The sequence below is a fragment of the Eschrichtius robustus genome, chromosome 12 (assembly GCF_028021215.1).
Source record: "Eschrichtius robustus isolate mEscRob2 chromosome 12, mEscRob2.pri, whole genome shotgun sequence".
NCBI lineage: Eukaryota > Metazoa > Chordata > Mammalia > Artiodactyla > Eschrichtiidae > Eschrichtius > Eschrichtius robustus.
Window position 1 is genome coordinate 27,831,388 of NC_090835.1, and position 20,872 is coordinate 27,852,259.

Consider the following 20,872-nt stretch of genomic DNA (forward strand, 5'->3'; position numbering starts at 1 on the left):
CAACCGCATAACCCTTGGGTCTGGGCACTGGAGAACCCTCTAGTGAATGAGCTGGCAGAGAAATGCAGCACTTAATTCTCAGGGCTCCGGCTTTCGTTCATGAATGAAACTGATAATCTCAATCTAAAATTCCCAAAGGCACACCTTTTAACTCTGCTACAGTAATTGCTCATGTACATATTAACAGCTCTCAAAAACCTGGACCTCATTGACTAATTGGAACAATCTGTCTTGTAGCTGTAATGATTCTTAATATAAGAGCTCCACTCTGGAAGAACAGACCTTAAAAAGATCATTCTTCTGAGCTGCACGACTCACCCTCACCCTCGCAGCATGAGGCAACAGAACGAATGTGTTTATTTGGGAGTAACTAATTTATCTGGGTCTTTCACATCCTTAACACAAGAGGTAGTTTGAGGGGAGGATCTGCTTTTTCAATGTCCTTTTTGTGAGAGAATTGTAACTTTTTATTCTTGGGGATTAGACTCCCTTACCCTTTGAACCACTGAGAGGACAAGATGAAGATTCAATGTGAGGATGTTGGTTTCTTCATACATATTACTGCTCACCCTTTTATGGGACCGTATACAGCAGCAGCCAAGATGCAGCAGTGAACATGACAGACAGACCCCTCTCTCCTCCAGAAGCTTACATGCAGCGTACGGGGGTGGCGGAGGGGAAGTGAGTTAATAAACAAGTAAACAGGGCTTCCCTGGTGGCGCAGTGGTTAAGAATCCGCCTGCCAATGCAGGGGACACGGGTTTGAGCCCTGGTCCGGGAAGATCCCACGTGCTGCCGAGCAACTAAGCCTGTGCGACACAACTACTAAGCCTGCGCTCTAGAGCCTGCGAGCCACAACTACTGAGCCCGTGAGCCACAACTGCTGAAGCTCACGTGCCTAGAGCCCGTGCTCCGCAACGAGAGAAGCCACCGCAGTGAGAAGCCCGCGCACCGCAACGAAGAGTAGCCCCTGCTCGCCGCAACTAGAGAAAGTCCACGCGCAGGAACGAAGACCCAACACAGCCAAAAGTAATAAATAAAATAAATAAATTTATAAAAAATAAACAAGTAAATCAATAAGCAATTTCAAAAAGTGATAGGTGCTGTGAAGAAAATGAAAGTGGGTAATAGGAAAGAAAGTGGCTGAGTTGGGAGGGGAGAGAGCGTGCAGCTGATAATGGGTAAGATCAGGGAAGGAATGAGCTGCGAGAAGGGATAATCAGGGAGAGAATATTATGGACTGAGGAAGCAGTCAGTGAAAATGGGGGGTCGGGGAGTAGAAGACAGATCAAGTAGGGCTTTGCAAGGCGAGGTCGGATTTTGGAATTTGTTCAACATGGAATCAGAAACCGGTGGAGGATTTTCAAGAAAAAAATGTAACGCAATTCAAGTGTTTACAAGAAAACTTTGGTTACTGGATAAGGAGTGGACTGTTGCAGCGGCAAGATGGACCTGTTAAGAAATTAATAACACTGGTCAAAGTCAGAGACGGTGATGGCTTAAACCTGGGTGGAAATAGTGGAAAAGAAAGTAAACGGATGGATTAAGGATCTGCTGCCTCATGGAAGGAGAGGATTCACACATAATAATAATGGGAATACTGAATAAGCTCTTAGAATGTTCCAGTCCTGCTGAGAGCACTTTACATCTATTAACTCAAATGAAGCCTTCCAAAATGGGCTTTGTTTTTATCATTGTCATGTTTAATCATTTCCCTACGCTACATTCTTCCCTAGTGTATAACATATAGTACGTAATCAAAACTGGTATATAATACCTATTACACACATACAATTTGAATATGACATAGAAATTTAAAAGAATTTTAAAAAACTGAATGAAATGCTATAAAATACTACAGACTGTTCAGTGATCCACAATTTTCTCTCCTCAAATTGTTTTTTTTCCTAACCAAGAAATACAAACTTTCTAAGATAATGTCAATATCATACTTCGTCTCGATTAATACGCTCTTCCCTCAAAACAACCAGAATTCAACCTCTTCCCACTGCCCCCATCTCTGGCACATGCCAACATCATCCCTCTTGAAATAGTATAACCATCTTCTGACGTCTGTTCCCCACATGCAAGTGCAGCCAGAAGGATCCTTCTGAAATATAAGCCAGAGAGTGCCGTTCCTCTACTGAGAACGTTCCAAGGGCTTCCCATCTGGCCTAGAGTAAAAACTACAGAGCTTCCCATGGTCCACAGGCCTCATATCATCGGAACCTTGACTATTTCGCTGACTTCGTTCCTATCACTCTGCCCTTGCTTGCTCAAGCAGGAGAGGCAGGCTTTTGCCTCAGGGCCCTAGCACCTGATGAAATAAAGGTCCCTTGAGGCCAGGGCACTTTGTGTCCCATGCAGAGAAGGCTCTGTTCATCAACCGAAAAAGCGAACACTGTCGATAATTTAGAGACTAAGGAAGCGTGTAAGGAAGTCATTTGAACATTTGTATAGACAGCATCCAGACATGGAAAAGAACTCTCTGTGGAACTACCTGACACGGCATGTCCCCGTGTATTCATTCTCTTCGTCATTAGTCTCACAGGAGATACAAATAAGACGAGTTCCATGGTCACCTGAGTCTGGGAGACTCCCAGTTAAATGAAAATTATGCAGGTTTCTCTACTGGAATATTTCTCAAGAGTTTTACTGTATTAGCTTATTATCAATCTATAAGAGGAAGACATATCATGCAGCATTTCCTAAATACATCTGACGACAGACCACCTTTTACACAGAGCGTTGAGACCCACTAACAAGAATCTAGAAAACAGACCAAGGGCATATTTTTCTAAGGGCGCTACCTACGTATAGTTACGATATTTCAGCCCACACTTACCCTGCCAGAAAATAAATATAAATAAATAGAGTGATGAAAAAAGAGAAAGAAAAAAGAAGACAGAGATAGAGACAGGCAAATTCAAAGGCAGAGTCAGGCTGAGAAATGTCAGAAGATCATGGGATGGGTGGGTTTTCTTTCACTCAGAGCCTTCCTTCATCAGAGAATGGTGAACAATGAGGCATAAATTAAGAAGATTCCCTGAATACTGAGCTTTTTATAAACCAATGCAGGAAAGGTTTTAATAGGGAAATTCAAAAATCGAAGCTCTATCTGTATAGAAAGAGCTGGGACTTAGAAGTTATTTTACTATTAACCCAAGTATCTTTCATGTATTAACCTGAGTTGTTTTTTTTTTACAGCCCTGTCTTCTAAGATATCCTCAAACCTTTAAGAGATAAAATTGTATATTTTTAACTAAAATAGGGTTTTGGTGACTTTGCCCAGCTGGTCTCCGTATATTGCAGGAAATGTACCCAGGGCAATACCTGTGCTGCAAACAGCGCCAGGCCATGCAATCCGGAGACGGAAGGTTTAGGAATCCATTCCCATCCCATTAAAGTGGGGCACTATGAAATTCTACGCCGGGGATTTAAAGGAGAGAGAGGAAATAGACTTCCTTTCAATCTTGACTTCTTTCTATTCCTTATAAATCTTTCCAACTGTCCTTTCTGAGTGACGCTGGCACTAGAGAACTTCCTAAAGGCTTTAGATTTAAGATGGCTTGAAACCTTCCTGCTCAAATTTTGACAGGACAAAAGAAAAGTGGAGGTGTGGGGTGTGTTTCTGAGCAAGATGCCCATAAATCCTCTTGACCTGAACTTAACAATACATCTGATCTGGCCGCCTGAGGTCCATCCCTGCCCTCAGGGCACAAAGGTCTCCCTAGCCAGCTTTATGTGGCTTCCTCAGCCTGCAAGTGCATTCTGACAAGAACAGTGTTCAAAGCGCCAGGAACGCATGTTGTGAAAATAAATAATGGGAAACAACCTGAAAGCTTATAAAGGAAAAAAAGAAAACCTGTATCACATCCAGGGGAAGGCTCTTCAACAGCCAAGTTAGACTCCAATATAAAAGTGAACTACTGATTCTACTTTTTCTGTTGGAAGAGAAAAAGCGTAAAAATTACCACAAATTCAGCATAAAGATTCCTCTCAGAGAATTTCTCTTAGTGTTTTGGCTCATTTATTATCTAAATTTCGTTATTGAGGTCTGGAACCCTTAAGTCTGGCACATTTCGTGTACAGTAGCCACAAGCTGTATGTGGATCTTGAGCCTCTGAAACGCGGCCAGTCTGACTCGGGATGTGCTCTAAGTGTAAAATGCACACCGATTTCAAAGACAGTACAAAAAAAAATGTAAAATATCTCAGTAATAACTGTTCATCTTGATTACACATTGGAATAGAAAATTTTAATGTATTTGGGTAAAAATAATAGATGATTAAAATTGTAACAATGATTATTATTGTATAATATAAATTGTATGGAACAAAATGAATTATTAAAATCACGTCTTTCTTTTTACCTCTTGTAAGGTGGCTAACCGAAAATTTTAAATTACAATGTATGGCTCACATTCTATTTCCTATCAGACAGCGTTGCTCTTGACACGATAAAAAATAGACTGAAGTGGTCAAGCCAGATAAAATGTGTAGTATTTGCTACAGCTATCTCTACCCAAAGAGCTGATGGCATTTTCTGTTCCCTTTACTTCTCCTCTTTGTATGTTTTACTACTGGTTCAGCCATCTTTGAACATTTGAAGCCCTTTGATTTTTTTTTTTTTTTTCCCCTCTCCTGTTACACAATAAACAGTGGTTAAGATTACAACAAAATTATTTCTACTGCATTGGTCATTCTAAAAACTACCTATAGTGATGACAAGAAAAACAATGAAATAACTTATCAAATAAAATGAATGCTAGTTAAGATTTTGGAGACACAGGAACCCAGATTCTGGAGTACTAATAGTAAACCTGAGCCAAGCCACTTAGCGTCCCTGAAGCTCAGCTGTGCCATCTGTAAGATGGGTATAATAAGAGCACCTCTTTCATAAGGTTGGTGAGAAAATTAAAGGTGAGATCTGAAACATTCCAGACATAGGTAATGCTTATTAAATGGTGTCTACAGTATCATGTTACAATCACAACCACCAGTGAGACAGGCTGGGACCTGGGACCCTTTACTGCAGTGCTTGCCCCGGGACAAACGCCTCCTCAAGCAACAAAATACAAAGAAACGATAAGGGTCTAGAAAATGACTGCATGCATGCAGCAGTCCCAGTCGGGGCAATTATGAACAGTAAGATACCAAAGGGCCAAAAACCAACTGCCATTTCTGAGATGCAAGTGCAAAAGCAGGGTATTGCACATGATCCCTGTAGACAGCACCACCGAGGCGGTAGGCAGACCACCAACGCCACCCCTCCAGCCCGATCAGCCCCCAACCCTCACCCCATTTAAGGAACCAGCCTGACCTCCTTGGGCTCCCTCAGCACGAGTCCCAGTAAAGTCTTGCCTGAAATACTCACGTGGCCTCTTATCAATTTCTATGCATTCAAGAGTCCAAGGACCTGAGTCGGTAACACCAGCAGCACCCTCCAACACCACCACGGCCCCCCTAAGCCTGCTTTTTGGTTATACAAGGCCCTCCCCGCCCACCCATGGGGTCTTCAAGTTTCTATATTGAGAATATCTCCAATTTAACCAAGTTTCTTTTCAGAGAGTGTCATCTGCTCATCTGAGATTCTCAGTACGATCCAATCAGTTACCAGCACCCCACATGTTGGTGACACACCATCAAACAGTCTTCTTCAGCCAAGTTCACCTCTCAGGATGACTGTGTGTGATGAGGACCGTCAGACATCACGAAGGGACCAAGGCTGCTTCCGCCTCACAAAACCCGCTCTCTGGCTTTGTACAATCAGGCATGCACTTCTCCACTGAGCATACTCTAAGTACCGGGGCCTCCTCAAATGTTCTTCTTAATTAACACAGGACATACACATCAAAAATCAGCCAGATGGAAATTAAATATTTCCCTAGTTAAGGATGAAACTTTCTGCTCTTAAATGGAATCTTTATTTCAATAAAGTCATTAATTAAATTCCAACCAATTCCTTTGCCATTTGATGGAACCCTCTAGAGAAAAACACGGTTGGCTACACCACAGAATAGCCAACACTAGAGGACCAGGTAACAATCTCTTTAACATTTCCTATGTTCCATGAGTGGGCAGGACAAGGAAACCAGGCCCTGTCTTGAGCTCCATCGCCTTAGGACTCTCTGTGCACAAAGCAACTTTTCAGAGAAACTGTAACAATTGAAGGAATTTACATAAAGTACAAGGCAGGCCAAAAGAAAAAGTGTGATACTGCAAAAGTTTTTTTTTTTTTTTCTTTATTTTATTTTATTTTTGGCTGCGTTGGGTCTTTGTTGCTGCACGCGGGCTTTCTCTAGTTGTGGCGAGCGGGGGCCACTCTTCCTTGTGGTGCGTGGGCTTCTCATTGCAGTGGCTTCTCTTGTTGTGGAGCATGGGCTCTAGGCGCACGGGCTTCAGTAGTTGCGGCACGCAGGCTCAGTAGTTGTGCCTCACGGCTCTAGAGCACAGGCTCAGTAGTTGCGGCGCACGGGCCCAGCTGCTCCACGGCATGTGGGATCTTCCCGGACCAGGGCTCGAACCTGTGTCCCCTGCATTGGCAGGCGGATTCTTACCCACTGCGCCACCAGGGAAGCCCGCAAAAGTTATTTTTAATAGAAAATGTCTCAATCTTCCTTCAATGACAATGACTTCCTTCAATTAGTTTTCTCTAATGACAAAGCAAGATAGTATTGAGTTCAGAGACACCAAACAGTTGTTTTGTGAACAAGCCTTCTTGGTCTTATAGTTTTCAAAATAATGGAAATCCAAATCATGATTGGTGTCCTCTGAAAACATTTATTAGAACAGGACTCCATTTCTTACAAGGAATATGGATTAAAGGAGGAAAGGAGAAAGTTATGAACCTCACTTCCAAAAGAGAGATGTTGCTAACTTACACTGGTCACGTGAGTTTGGAAAAACACTGATTTAAATACAGTCAAACAGATTTCCTCAATGGAGGACTTCTAAAAGCCTTTGGTATGCCAATGCATAAAGTAAATCTTCAAGAAGGCATTTCATATGGCAACCTTTATTTCCAGCAGAAAAGCGGGGATACACAAAAGAGCTCCAGGCAAACTGCACTCAGCCCCCTTAGTCCTGTTCTAGAATGTCACTCCACTGGAGCCAGGACTCAATGTGGCAGCTCGATCCCTGGCTGGATTGGTCCACATCCGAGTTGCGCAGTACCTGCCATGCTTGCATGAGTGGAGAGAGGGTGACATGGGGTGAGGCCTCTGCGTGTGTCACAAGTGCATAAGCTCACCTGGGAGAAGGAAGGCAGATGCAGGTCACCTGGACATAACCTAGGGGTCCAGGGCAAGACAACCATCTAACCGGAATGTGACAGAAGCACTGGAAGAAACCAGATCCAGTTCACAAAATGCAAAGCAAATCATTAGTCTGACTCTAGGTAGGAAGGTAGGGGCTGGACAGACAGGAGGGAATACAGAGCAGGTGAAGGTAACATACCCACAGACGTGGATACTGAAGGCAACTGCAGGCTCAAACAGAATGCGCAATGGGAACCAATCACAGAACAAGTTCAGCCGAACACTAGCAACTTCTTGTCCCCTGGATAAGCCTTAACTTTGACTAAGAATGTTGTACAATACCAGGACAGAGCAGAGAGCCGGATGAGAGTAGTACCCAGACATATCCAGCCCAGCAGGGAGACAAATAATTCAGTGTGCTTGTGTCATGGGTGGTAATAACCTATGCTCTTTGGAACATAAAGAAGCGGTGCCACACTACGGACCCAGTTTTTAAAACACAGGTCCATAAATCCTTTATCAGTGACTATGAAATCTCAAAAGCCTCCAAGATCAAAGGTGTTCTGTTATTGTTGATATTTATGGTGCAAAAACTAATTCAGTAGTAAAATCTGACGTGGAGAGATGTGAAGCTATGTTGAATATTGATATTTCCCACTTAGTGTGAATATTCATCCGCACGCTGCAGAAATATGAATGCATTCAAGGGGTACAGTCCCAGACCCCACTGTGTGTCTTCTGTAAATATATATGGCATATGCACCATCATGCCTTTCTAAAAAAAGATTCCGAATTCTAAAACATCTGGCCTCAAGGGTCTCAGCTAAGGGACTGCAGACCTGTACCATATGGTAGTGTGTGCATGGTATGTATTAGGAAAAATGTATTTTCTTCTACTCACTTGCTAAGATGCTCTAAACTGAGCTGAAATGAACCAGCTGTGAGTTTCACTGGAAAGGGCACACACAATTAATTTGGATCATTTAAGCTTACTGAAGACTTCAACTCATAAAGCACCAATAAGTCTGAATCAACAACTCCTGGATCTCTTATTGTAATAAACAAGATTTTAATTACCTCAGACAACAAGCATGCAATGAACCTCTACCTTAATGGAGCTCTCAGAGGGTTTTATCTGGAGGTTTCTCTTTGCACTACCTCCAACTTCAGTTATTAGTGGAAATACCGTATGATTCAATTCCTATTAGTGTTACATGAACCCTTATTTAAAATGGGGAATGAGTGTGGGGTAGGGAGAATATTTAGGATAGGGTAGAAGCCGTCACAGTTAACTGTAGTTGGACAGATAATACAAAGAGGAGTGGCCGCAGAAGAACTCAAACAGGACCACTATTTAAATCACAGGAATATTTTGAGCCTTTTGACTTTAAGGATGCTTAATCACATCTGCAAAGTCCCTTTTGCCATGTAAACTAATAAATACATTCACAATTTTCAGGAATTAGTGAGTGGACATTTTTGGGGGGAGGGGTATTATCCTACCTATCAAAATCCCCACTGATCTCTCTTTACTCCTTAAATGTACCAAGTATCACCTGTCTCAGGGCCTTTGCACACCCCTGTTCTGTGGGCAGGCTCCAATTAATCTTTTCCCTCTTAATAAATATCTGTCTCCACCAAGGTCTTCTGTCTCATGACAAAATGTCCCTCTCCTTCAGAGACTATATCACAACTGATATTACACAGCTGTTTATGTGACTCTTTGGTCAATTTCTGTGTCATGACTAGAGTATAAATATCTTGAGGGTGGGACTCTCTTTCTTCTTCAGCTTTGTAACCCAGCACCCACATGACAGAAGGCACTCAAGAAAAATTTGCTGCTAGACAAGTAAAGCTGAATAATAAGAGGTGAGTGCCTCTGAGAATCCAAAGTGGGTCTAGTCTTCTAGCCTTGTCATCTGATTCCAACTTTCTTTTCTAATTTTAACTGAGCTGTAAAGAACGCTGCTATTGAAAGGCTTTTGTTTCGTTTTCACAAGGACATTTATTTTTCTATTAGACTGGATGTTTTTAAGTATAGGAACTACAAGGCTGAGTCCAGGATTTCAGCCAGGAAAGTGTGGAGACATTTAATTTCTGAATGTGTACAAAGTTGTTGTAGATGACCTCAAAGAATTCCTGGGAAGCAGCAAAACCTACAAAGTTGGGTTTGTTGCAATTTACCCTCAGGGAGCAGATCCAGAGTCTTGTGGGGCATATGCTTAAAATTCAACCTGCAGCACTGGAGCACCGAGGAAACTGGTAAAATACCCAAGGTCGTGACTTTATCCCAAATGGAATCTAAAGGAACCAGGACCAGCAATGCTCTGACCCATAAAGCAAGGTACATTTCCTCTCTAAAAGCTGCAAGAGGATGGAACAACTTTGCCATGAGTCTTCTTTATTTAAATCTACTTCAAATGATGCCACATGAGTAAAGGAAGGCTGGATTCACTAAACATACTGCGTTCTCTACCCTAGAGTCTCCCAATAGTGACATGTTGGCTGGATAATTCTTTGTGGTGGGGCTGTCCTAGGAATTGGGATGTTGGCCTCTATCCACTAGATGCTGGTAGCATATCAATGCCCGCAACAGTGACAATCAGAAACGTCCCCAGAAAACACCTAATGTCCTCTGAGGGGGAGGATACTGTCTTTAGTTGAGAACCAATGCTGTATTCTACCAATCCCAACCCAATCTTCCACAACGACTCTTCTCTGACTCTATATAAAATAAATAATGTCCCCAATGCTGATAAATTACTACATGGTACATTATAATTTTCTCACTTTCATTTTAATTTCTTGAAAAGCAGTGTAGTTATGTGGAAAGACATAAACCAAGTCTGAGATGTTCAAACAATGTGAAAATCTCAGGGAGAGCTGGTGTTAATAAAGAACTCAAATAAAACAATTTAACATATCACAGACATGTCTTGCGCAAAAGTGAGCAACTTTTCTGTGTATATTTTAAAGTTAAATTTGATCCCGTTACCTTTGATCTCTGAAATTCAAGTTCCTCCAAATACAACCACTAAGTAATTTAACATGTTTATCACATTAGAAAAAAACACCCAACAAGCTATGAATCAGATGAGCTTCAATGAAGCACCCAATTAATATAGGCAGCCTTACCATCTGACATGACTTAGAAGAAATAAATTCAAATAGCTTGGTCAAAAATAAGTCTGGGGGCTTCCCTGGTGGCGCAGTGGTTGAGAATCTGTCTGCTAATGCAGGGGACACGGGTTCGAGCCCTGGTCTGGGAAGATCCCACATGCCGCGGAGCAACTAGGCCCTTGAGCCACAATTACTGAGCCTGCGCGTCTGGAGCCTGTGCTCCGCAACAAGAGAGGCCGTGACAGTGAGAGGCCCGCGCACCGCGATGAAGAGTGGCCCCCGCTCGCTGCAACTAGAGAAAGCCCTCGCACAGAAACGAAGACCCAACACAGCCAAAAATAAATAAATAAATAAATAAAATTTAAAAAGCAAAAAAAACCCTGCGTTGTTTAAAAAAAAAAAAAAAAAAGTCTGGGCATTGTAGCTGCCATTTCTAATTAGTTTCTGAATTTCATGGCCCTCTTTGAGTAAAAAAAAAAAAAATGCATTTAAAGTAATAAGTTTTCAAAAGAATATGCATCTAGTCTATTCACTTTTCCAGACTCAAATAGGCGGAGGAGACAGGCTTTAGGGGCTGTGATTAGGAATGAGGCAGAAGTTCCCAGTTCCATCCTCCAGAGTTTTTCTTTTCCAAGGCAGCTGCCAAATTAAGTTTTCAAACTTTCAAGCACAGGTCTTTTGTCCGGAACAACATTAACTAAACAAATGGCAACCCATTTCTAGGATAAAGAAGCTTTAGAGCAAAGCTAGCTAGGCACAAATTTTCCCTTCAGCGACACTGCCAATGGGAACTGGCCAGCAGGAGCAGAAGAGAAACCCCAAACTTAAAAATCTGATCAACTTGGCTTCTAGGAATCAAGTTTTCCAAGTACAAATCAAGCTAAGATTTCTAAGAAATGATTCATTCAACATAAAAGGAGAAAGCGAGCCCATTAAGTAGAAACTTTAACGTGACTAGGACAGGAAGTCCCACGGATAGAGGAATCCTAATATGGGAAGAATTCTTGATACTGTGAATTTGTCAGCTCAACAAGAAAAAAATATGCAGCGCTTTCTCAGAATGGTGATCTCTGGTTTCTCAGGCAATCATGGATAAGAAACAAATCGATATGGGAATATAAGCATCTATAAACAAAGAAATACTATTGACTTTCTCCTCTTAAAGGGATTTTTCACCTAAGGTTCAAGGTTGTCTAAAGGGTCCATGAACGGGCTTGAGGAGTGAGGGTGAGGGATGAAACCCTACAGATTATGCACAAATCTGTGTGTACGTACATGTATTTTCCCCTGTGGAGGAGGATCGAAAGTACTCATCAGATGACCCAAGTAGGTCATGACTTACTGAAGTCACAGAACACTACGTGTTGTCACTCCATGTTTGAGTACAGCCACAGGCCTGGGTACAAACCCTCTCAGTTCTTCTACAAATCTGTAAAGCTTACCACATGGGCACCCAAACAATCAACAAATATGTCTGTCCCAAAGAAAGAATATTCACATCCTGATCATGATTAAAGGTATAAAAATAAGGTTAGCAATGGAACAGATGTGTTGTCCCCACCAAAGATTAAAAAAGGAGTTTGGAAACATGCTCCCTCCCCTCAGTCGCCAAAAAGATACACATGACCTACTGCACCACCCGTTCTTCGCGGATCTTTGAGAAAACTGACTCAGAGGAGGTAAAATGTCGATCCCGCAAAGTTAACAGTGAGTCATACGACCAATGGCCACAGCCTCCTTCTCAACAGCGTGGACAGCACACAAACCTTAAAGCAGCTTCCCTACTGAGAGATGATTCTGAGTCCTCTTCACATATCAGTTACCTTTTCTCTTTTCTAAAGGGTGAAAACGAAGTGGCCAGAGTTTCGTACAGAATTTCACTTTGGAAAGCAGGGTTTCAGAAAAGGACAGGGCAAAGAAGCCGTGTCAAATGAAACCAAGGGTCCGAAATCATCTACCAGGGGTGAGTCTACTCAAACCACGACGTCCACGACTTCTACATGCGTCACCAGTTAAACAAAGATGAGGAACTTGAGGATGGCTATCCAGCTGCCATGCTGTATATAAAAGATTTCCAGAGACAAAGGCAGGGACAGTACAAGTTTGATTTGCAGAGACGACTGGGGGTAAAGACAAAGCATCTCTTTAATGTCAAGACCCAAAGCACAGCTGCCCCTGACATCTCAAGTTTCTCTCACCTCCACAGGGAACCGCCTGCCGTTGATGCTGTGTTCAGAGCCTGCAGAACCATTGCTGTGGCCCCAATGAAATTCCACCTTCTCAGCTTTGAATCTGCCAGGCAGGCCAGCACCGCTGACAAAATAGTCGTCTTTCAGAAGGATGGCAACTGTGTAAAGCAGAAGGGAAACAACAATGAGTTTCAAAACCACACTTGAAAGATTTCTCCTGTTGCTTCAAATAAAGTTCATGATTACATGATGGGAATTGTTTCCCATATACCTGTTAGAAAGCAAGTCAAAAACATTAGTCTGAATAAATTAGCACATTCTAGCTGCAGAATGCTCTCAAGAGCCAGCTGACTCTAACTCATGAAAATTCCCAGAGAATGGTCTCAGAATTTCTTATCCATTTCACAGTTGGAAAAACAAAGAAACAAACAAAAAAACAGACAATGATAGAGTAAGTGGCTCTGAAGCAGGGTCTCCTAATTCTGCTTGATGATCAAAATTATTTTTCATTTTTAAACACTGATTCCTGGGGCTATCCCAAGATTCAAGGTCTGGAATGAGATGGGAAATATATATACGTCAGAAGCAGAAGACATGTTTTCTTGATCAGAAAACTTAAGCAAGGTGTCAGGAAATAAAATTTGCAGGTTCTACCAATATAAAGGAAATAACAGTGGGAAGACAGGTGGGATTGGGAAATGTCTTCACATTTGATAATGGTGTCCAGGAAAGTATAGTGAAAATTCTACTTATTAAGTCACTCAAATAACTGCAGATAAGTACATTTACTTTACTATTTCTTTTAATTCTAAGCATTAGAAAATTTTGCTTAGCCCATCTGGAAGAACACATAAGAAGTCTTTAACATAGAAAACCTCAATCAATTCAAACCCTAAATTTCAAAATCACATCTCTCTTCCTTGAAACATGGAAAAGAGAAATCAAGAACAAATAACTTGGACTTATACTACCAGAAAAATTATTTTTCCAAAAGGAATGTAATATCCAAGTGGATGAAAAAGAGATTTTATTTTATGTCATACATTCCCCCCCCCCTTTTTTGTTGTTGTCTAAAGTGAATTCATTCATTCATTTAACAAACACTTATTGACTGCTGAATACGCATAACACTCCAACCAACATACTAAATGGCCTGTGATCAGAAGCTAAGCTCATTTAAGGCAGGGAAAAGCTTTCATATCCTCATTGTCTCCTCTTCCTAAAGAGATGCCAGTTCAAGCCTTAGAGAGAAATCCTGCATGAAAATTAGGTCTCCATAAAAGATAGGGACTAGACTAATGACCCATTTCTAAAACAAGTGCAATTAGTTTCAGCACTTCTCTGTAAAAAGGGAAGCATAGCTAGTGGGAAGCAGCCGCATAGCACAGGGAGATCAGCTCTTGGTGCTTTGTGACCACCTAGAGGGGTGGGATAGGGAGGGTGGGAGGGAGGGAGACGCAAGAGGGAGGAGATATGGGGATATATATATATGTATAGCTGATTCACTTCGTTATAAAGCAGAAACTAACACACCATTGTAAAGCAATTATACTCCAATAAAGATGTTAAAAAAAAAAAAAAAAGCCAGTGATGGAACCCTGCTTGTAATAATCCCTTTTCACTGCATTCAAAAGGCAGTTTTCCTCTCAACTTCTGAAAAATATACAGTGAACATTCAATTAGTGGGACAGAGAATTAAAGGATAAAATGAAATAAAAGCAAGGGTTTCTTATGCTGATTGAACATGCTACAGCATGTTCCTTTACTGTGTGCTAGGCATGGTTTAGAAGAAGGCTTGGCAAAATTTTTCTGTAAAAGGTGAGACAGTAAATATTTAAGGCTTTGTGGGTCCTATGGCCCTTGCTGTAACCACTTAACTTAGTCTTAGTAGCCCAGAAGCAGCCAAATACAGTATGTAAATGAATGGGTGAGGCTATATTCCGATAAAACTTCAGTTATCCACACTAAAATTCGCATATAATTTTCACAGGTCATGGAATATTCTCCTTTTGATTTTTTTCCAACCATTAAAAAACATAAGAACTAGCAGGAGGGGTTGTCATTTAGTGATCCCTAGAATACAATATATTTTAGAAGACAAACTATTGTGTTAAACCAATGTTCCAAAGTCCAAATACCTATGAATTAGCTCAGTATTGTCTTTAACACTGTTGATTACTCTCAGCTGGTTACAGATTCTATCCATAACATTGTGCATCCAAAGGGTGAAGGCAAAGAATTTTGAGCGCACGTGTTACGATCATCCAGGGATTCCCGCGGCATCTTATAAATATTTGATTTTACCTAAATCATTTATGTCTCTGTCAGGGGTCATTTTACTTCTTTTACATGAATAATTAAAAGCATAATTAGGGAACTGTACAACCTGAAACACTAATCTCATTTTTCATTTTACAGTATTTCTCACTAGCGCACACAGCACACTACATGCACGTACTGCCCCCACCTTCCGAAAGCGGCGTAAATTTTTGTTTACATATAACACTGGAAAGAGAGAACTTGCCCAGCCACCATGCAACACTTTTCTGATGATCACGGATAACACCGCTCTGTTTCACAACAAGATGTACCAAAGGTAGCCGCTGTGGAGCACAGAATGTAGGAAGGGCCATGAGCTCACGGGATGGACGGACCTGGGTTAGAATCTCATTCTGCCACTTAACAGTGAGGTGACCCTGGGCAAGTTACCTGACTTCTCTGTGTCTTGGTTTCCATCATGATTCAAATGGCGATAACAGTGCCTACCTGGTGAGACTGTTGTGACGCCTGAAGGAAATCGCACGCGGAAAGCACTTAACCCAGTGCCAGAAATACCGCAAGCGCACCGTCAACGCGGGTCATTGTCCAACTACCAATCATTTCTAGAGACGCGGTCGGAGTTCATGCGGCAGCACAGAAAGGTAACCACACAGGTGCCACTCTCCGTCTTCAGACGGAGTTCTATTTTATTTATTTATTAAAAAAAATTTTTTTTTAATTTACTTATTTATTTATTTATATTTGGCCGCATTGGCTCTTCGTTGCTGCGCACGGGCTTTCTCTACTTGCGGCACGCGGGGGCTATTCTTCATTGCGGTGCGCGGGCTTCTCACTGCGATGGCTTCTCTTGTTGCGGAGCACGGGCTCTAAGCGCGCGGGCTCAGTAGTTGTGACTTGCAGGCTCTAGAGCGCAGGCTCAGTAGTTGTGGCGCACGGGCTTAGTTGCTCCGAGGCAAGTGGGATCTTCCCGGACCAGGGCACGAACCTGTGTCCCCTGCATTGGCAGGCAGATTCTTAACCACTGCGCCACCAGGGAAGTCCCCAGAGTTCCATTTTAAAGCAATATTGTCTTTCCCACAAAACAAAATGTGTCCTTGAGCAGGGACAATAAACAGCAAAGGTAGGTGTGGCCCAAATACTTGAGATGTTAAGTGTTGAGTGGCTGCTCTGAATTTACTAAGACGCTGAGTAAAAAACAGATTTCCATTATTTCTATTCTTTCAGTCACATCAGTGAAAAGAAAATCCCAGTTTGATGTTAATATGCCCTCCACCTTTCAATGATACTCATTCACTTCCCGCTTTACCGAAAAGTAAATATGTAAGCTAGAACTTAATAACGTTGGTACCTTTGATTTATTTTCACAGATTACAGACATAATTTTTTATAGAAGTCTATCCTTGTCAAATGCACAGGGTTTTGCATTAAGGTGTTGATAAAACGTTTTGTTTTAAAATCAATTCATTTAATTAAAATCAAGTGCATCAACTGAAAGAAAAACAATAAGTGAACGACACTATGATAATAATGAATAAATACATTTCAATTTAAATTTTAAAACAGTAGCACTAAGAGTGAATCTGGATAAGGTGACATTTAGGAAGGTAGCAAACAACAGCTAAAGACTGGAGAAAGATGGGCCAGGAGGAGAAGGCAGGAAAGGTACCTAGGAGTGAACTGTCTAGAATGAGGCCCCTCTGGTTGTTCAACTGCTAATATGGATTGTGATGAAATTAAAGCAGAATGGTGGAGGATGTGGAAGGAACTGGGAGCTTCAAATTCAGGGTTTTTAACCTGGAGTCCAAAGTCCATAGCAGTAGCCACCCACAGACTTTGGGGTCTACATCCTCCTGATACAGGAAGTAAAATTCTGAGCAAGGGTGCATAAACGAAGTCGGACTCTGGAGCCAGCTGGGTCGGAATTTGAGCCCTAGATCTGCCACTAACAGTTGTGAGAAAGTTACTGCATTTCTGGGTGCTTCAGCTCCTATTCTGTGAAACTGGAATAATACAACAGCAACTTCACAAGTTTGTTATGAGATCACAAGGGTTGACACATGAAGAATGCCCAGAACAGTAACTCATTCACCACATTATAGCAGGAAGATGGCACTGTAAAAGCCCAGAAATAAACCCACACACATGTGGACAATTAATTTACAACAAAGGAGCAAAAAGCGTACAATGGAATGAGGACAATCTTTTCAATAAATAGTGTTGGGAAAACTGGACAGTCACATGCAAAAGAATGAAACTAGACTACTATCTTATATTATACACAAGAATTAACTCAAAATGAATTGAAGACTTGAATGTAAGACGTGAAACCACAAAATTCCTAGAAGAAAACATAGGCAGTAAGCTCTTTGATATGGGTCTTATTGATGCTTTTGTGGTATGACTCCAAAAGCAAGAAAAACAAAAGCAAAAATAAACAAATGGGACTGACTATATCAAACTAAAAAGCTTCTGCACAGTAAAGGAAAACATCAAGGCCTTTTAAGGCCTTTTGCCTTAACAAAAAGGCAACCTACTGAATGGGAAAAAATATTTGCAATTCACATATCCAGTAAGGGGTTAACATCCAAAATACAAAAGAATTCATACAACTCAGCAACAACAAAAAAACAAAAATTCCCACTGAAAATTGGGCAGACGATCTAAATAGACATTTTTCCAAAGAAGACATACAGATGGCCAACAGGCACATGAAAAGATGTTCAACATCACTAATTAATAGGAAAATGCAAATCAAAACCACAATGAGATATCACCTCACACCTGTCAGAATGGGTATAAGCTTTGGCAAGGGTGTGGAAGAAAGGGAACCCTTATACACTGTGGGCGGGAATTTTTCCACTACGGAAAACAGTAAGAATAAATAAAACTAGAACTACCGTATCACCCAGCTATTCCACTTGGGTATTTATCCAAAGCACATGAAAGCTAATTTGAAAAGATATATGCATCCCTATGTTTATTGCAGCATTATTAAAATAGACAAGATATGGAAACCACGTAAGTGTTTATAGATAGATGAATGGATAAGGAAGATGTGGTATATGTATACACCATGGTATACTATTCAGCGATAAACAGAATGAAATCCTGCTATCCGCAACAACATGAATGGGCCTTGAAGGTATTAGGCTAAGTGAAATAAGCCAGAAGGAGAAAGACAAATAAGTACGATTTCACTTGTATGTGGAGTCTAAAACACCAAAACAAATGAACAAAATAAAACAAAAACAAACTCACAGATACACAGATCAGATGAGTGGTTACCAGAGGGGAAGGGGTTTGAGGGGTGGGTAAAATAGGTGAAAGGGATCAACTGTACGGTGACTGACAGTAAACAGTCTTGCGGTGGTGTTAACTCTGTAGTGTATACAGATGTCAAATTATAATGCTGTATACCTGAGACTTATGGTTAAAAAATAGATGGCATTATGTAAGTGCTGTTTATAAAAGTTATCCTAGGGAGAGGATCCACAGCTTTCACAGATTCCCCCTGTGTCCAGGGCCCCCCAAAATGCAAAAATGCTCTACACGGGCAGGGGGGCAGGTAGGAGTCACACCATGGATAAGGAGTTACTGCCCTCCTGACCTTGACAGGATGACTGAGTACCAGGCATTCACTGCATTCTTCACAGGACATCCACACACTGTTTATAAATTAAACTCGATGTGTCTAAATAATGCTGGCCTAAAGCAAATGTTCACACTAAAATCTGAGTAAACAGCAGCAGATGCCAAAAGTTAAACAAAAAAATGGATGAGAAGAAAAATAAGCCCGTTACTGTCTTACCTCCACCACTTCCCAACCAATTTTTAACACTACAAGATGGGAAAAGACTCCCATTATTGGATCGTTAATGGTGAGACCTCCAGACCACCCACAATTCCAGTGTCCATCAGGTAGTGCTTTCAGGCTCCTGGTGAAAAGGGAAATGCTCTGGTCTGGAAGTCAAGACACACAGGCTCTAGTTCTAGGCTTCTACTAACGTTCCTGTAGGCACTACCATTTATTTTTTCAAATAATTTACCAAGTAACTACTGGGGAAGAAAAGGTAAGTAAATGAGGCATTAGCTCCTGCCTTCATGGAGTGTACAGTTGGTGGGAAAGACAGGCCCCAGCAACTAAAGAGATGACAGAAGCAACCCTGCAAGTAGGACAGGTGGTAAGAGGTGAGCATCCAACCCCAGACTGGAGAAGGGAAGGAGGTTTCAAAACAAGGACTGATGAGGTGGGAGGTGAGCTATGTTGTAAAAGTGCTGAAGAGAGGGGAGCACAGCAGGCGGAAAAGCTCATGCAAAGGCCCTGTGTGGAGGAAGCCAGGGTGACTGGTGCCCAGAGAGCAGGGTGTGGCATAGAGGCCAGACAGCGAAGCAGGGACAGCGAGGAGTCTGCCTGAGTTCTGCAGAGAAGTGAGAGGTCCTCAATATGGTTGAGAGAGAACAAGAAAGAAAGAGGGGGAGACGCACAGACATGATCAGATTACGGAAATAAGAAGATTACTGTGGCTACTAAACGGAAAAGGCCTGGAAGGAAAGCAACATTGGTTGGTAGAAACAAAGGGGCTTCCCTGGTGGCGCAGTGGTTAAGAATCCGCTTGCCAATGGAGGGGACACAGGTTGGAGCCCTGGTCCGGGAAGATCCCACATGCCGTGGAGCAACTAAGCCGGTGCGCCACAACTACTGAGCCTGTGCTCTAGAGCCCACGAGCCACAACTACTGAGCCCGCGTACCTAGAGCGCGTGCTCCGCAACAAAAGAAGCCACCGCCATGAGAAGCCCGTGCACCACAACAAAGAGTAGCCCCCGCTCACCACAACTAGAGAAACTCCACGCATCAATGAAGACCCAACGCAGCCAAAAATAAATTAATTAATAAATTAATAAATTAATTTTTAAAAAAAGAAAGAAACAAAGTCAGGAGGTTACTGCATTCATCTAGCAAAGAGACAATGGACAGACAAGGTGAGTCGGAGCAGCCGCAGAGAACCAAGAGACGCCAAGTCATGGGATTATCCGGGGTCTCGGTTAACTCACTGCTAAACTGAGGAAGAGGAACAAAGTGGATTAGTAGACCCTTTAATCATATAAGATATGACAGATGACAACCTAGCAGAAGGTTCTGTGCCCTAAAAAAGAAAGGAACGCTTCAAAAATTGCCCTCAAAATTCAAAATTGTGAATTCAGTTTGGAGTCTAGTTATGTAACATAGCGCTGGTTTGCCCATTCTGTTATTGGTAAATTAGGCTTCGGTCTACCCAGAAAATAGCCGCTACCACCCAAGCGCAGGGACCGGGGCTTTGGGGGTAAGAGAAAGGAAGCAGAGCTTAGCAGACAGGAACCAGAGCTTGCAGTGCGTCTCGCCAAAGAGAGACCCAGGGAAATAGCTCTGACGTGAATTCCAGGGTTCAGGCAAGACTGAACAGTAACAGGCTGAAAAGTACCCAAGAACCTGGATATTTGAAATAGGAAAACCTTAAAAAGAGCCAAAGCACATTTAGCATCCCCCCAAAGCAGAACAGATGTTTTTTTAATTACACTTAAATTTTCTTTTTTGGGCAACCTTGAACTAACCAGAGGGCTGCGGGGTATTATGAAGTCAGGGTTGGGCATGTCCAGTGTCAATGGTGCTGAACACCCAGATGTTTCCAAACATCTGTCTACTTGGCTGATGCTATGCTTTTAATCAGAAACCTTGGCAGCCTCTTTGCGAGCAAAATGACCAATTCGTTAGTGGCATAAACAAAACTCAGAGCTTAAAGAAAAAAATGTGATCCAGGAAAAAGGACCCCATGCTGGTCCATCTTCAGTGCCCACATTTACACCTATCAAGGATCATTAAGATCACTCCAAGGGGGTGGGAGGGTAATGGAATAAAAATAATTTAATGGTTTGGTATCAAGCAAAACTGGAAACCCCAAGAACATATACTTAGGGTATCATTGTGTACTTCACTTATCCAAAAGCCCTTCCCATCAATATATCAGGAGTATAGGCTTTATTGAAATGA

General features: G+C 41.9%; 1 protein-coding gene across 3 annotated transcripts in view; it reads right to left on the bottom strand.

Annotated features, from left to right (window-relative positions):
* Window positions 1-20,872, bottom strand: part of PTPRG (protein tyrosine phosphatase receptor type G) — a 723,417-nt gene that overhangs the window by 279,498 nt on the left and 423,047 nt on the right. For all 3 annotated transcript variants that reach the window (XM_068557227.1, XM_068557228.1, XM_068557226.1), the window contains exon 4: window positions 12,577-12,725. In XM_068557227.1, coding sequence (XP_068413328.1) covers window positions 12,577-12,725 — 149 coding nt within the window. The remainder of the gene's footprint in view (window positions 1-12,576; window positions 12,726-20,872) is intronic.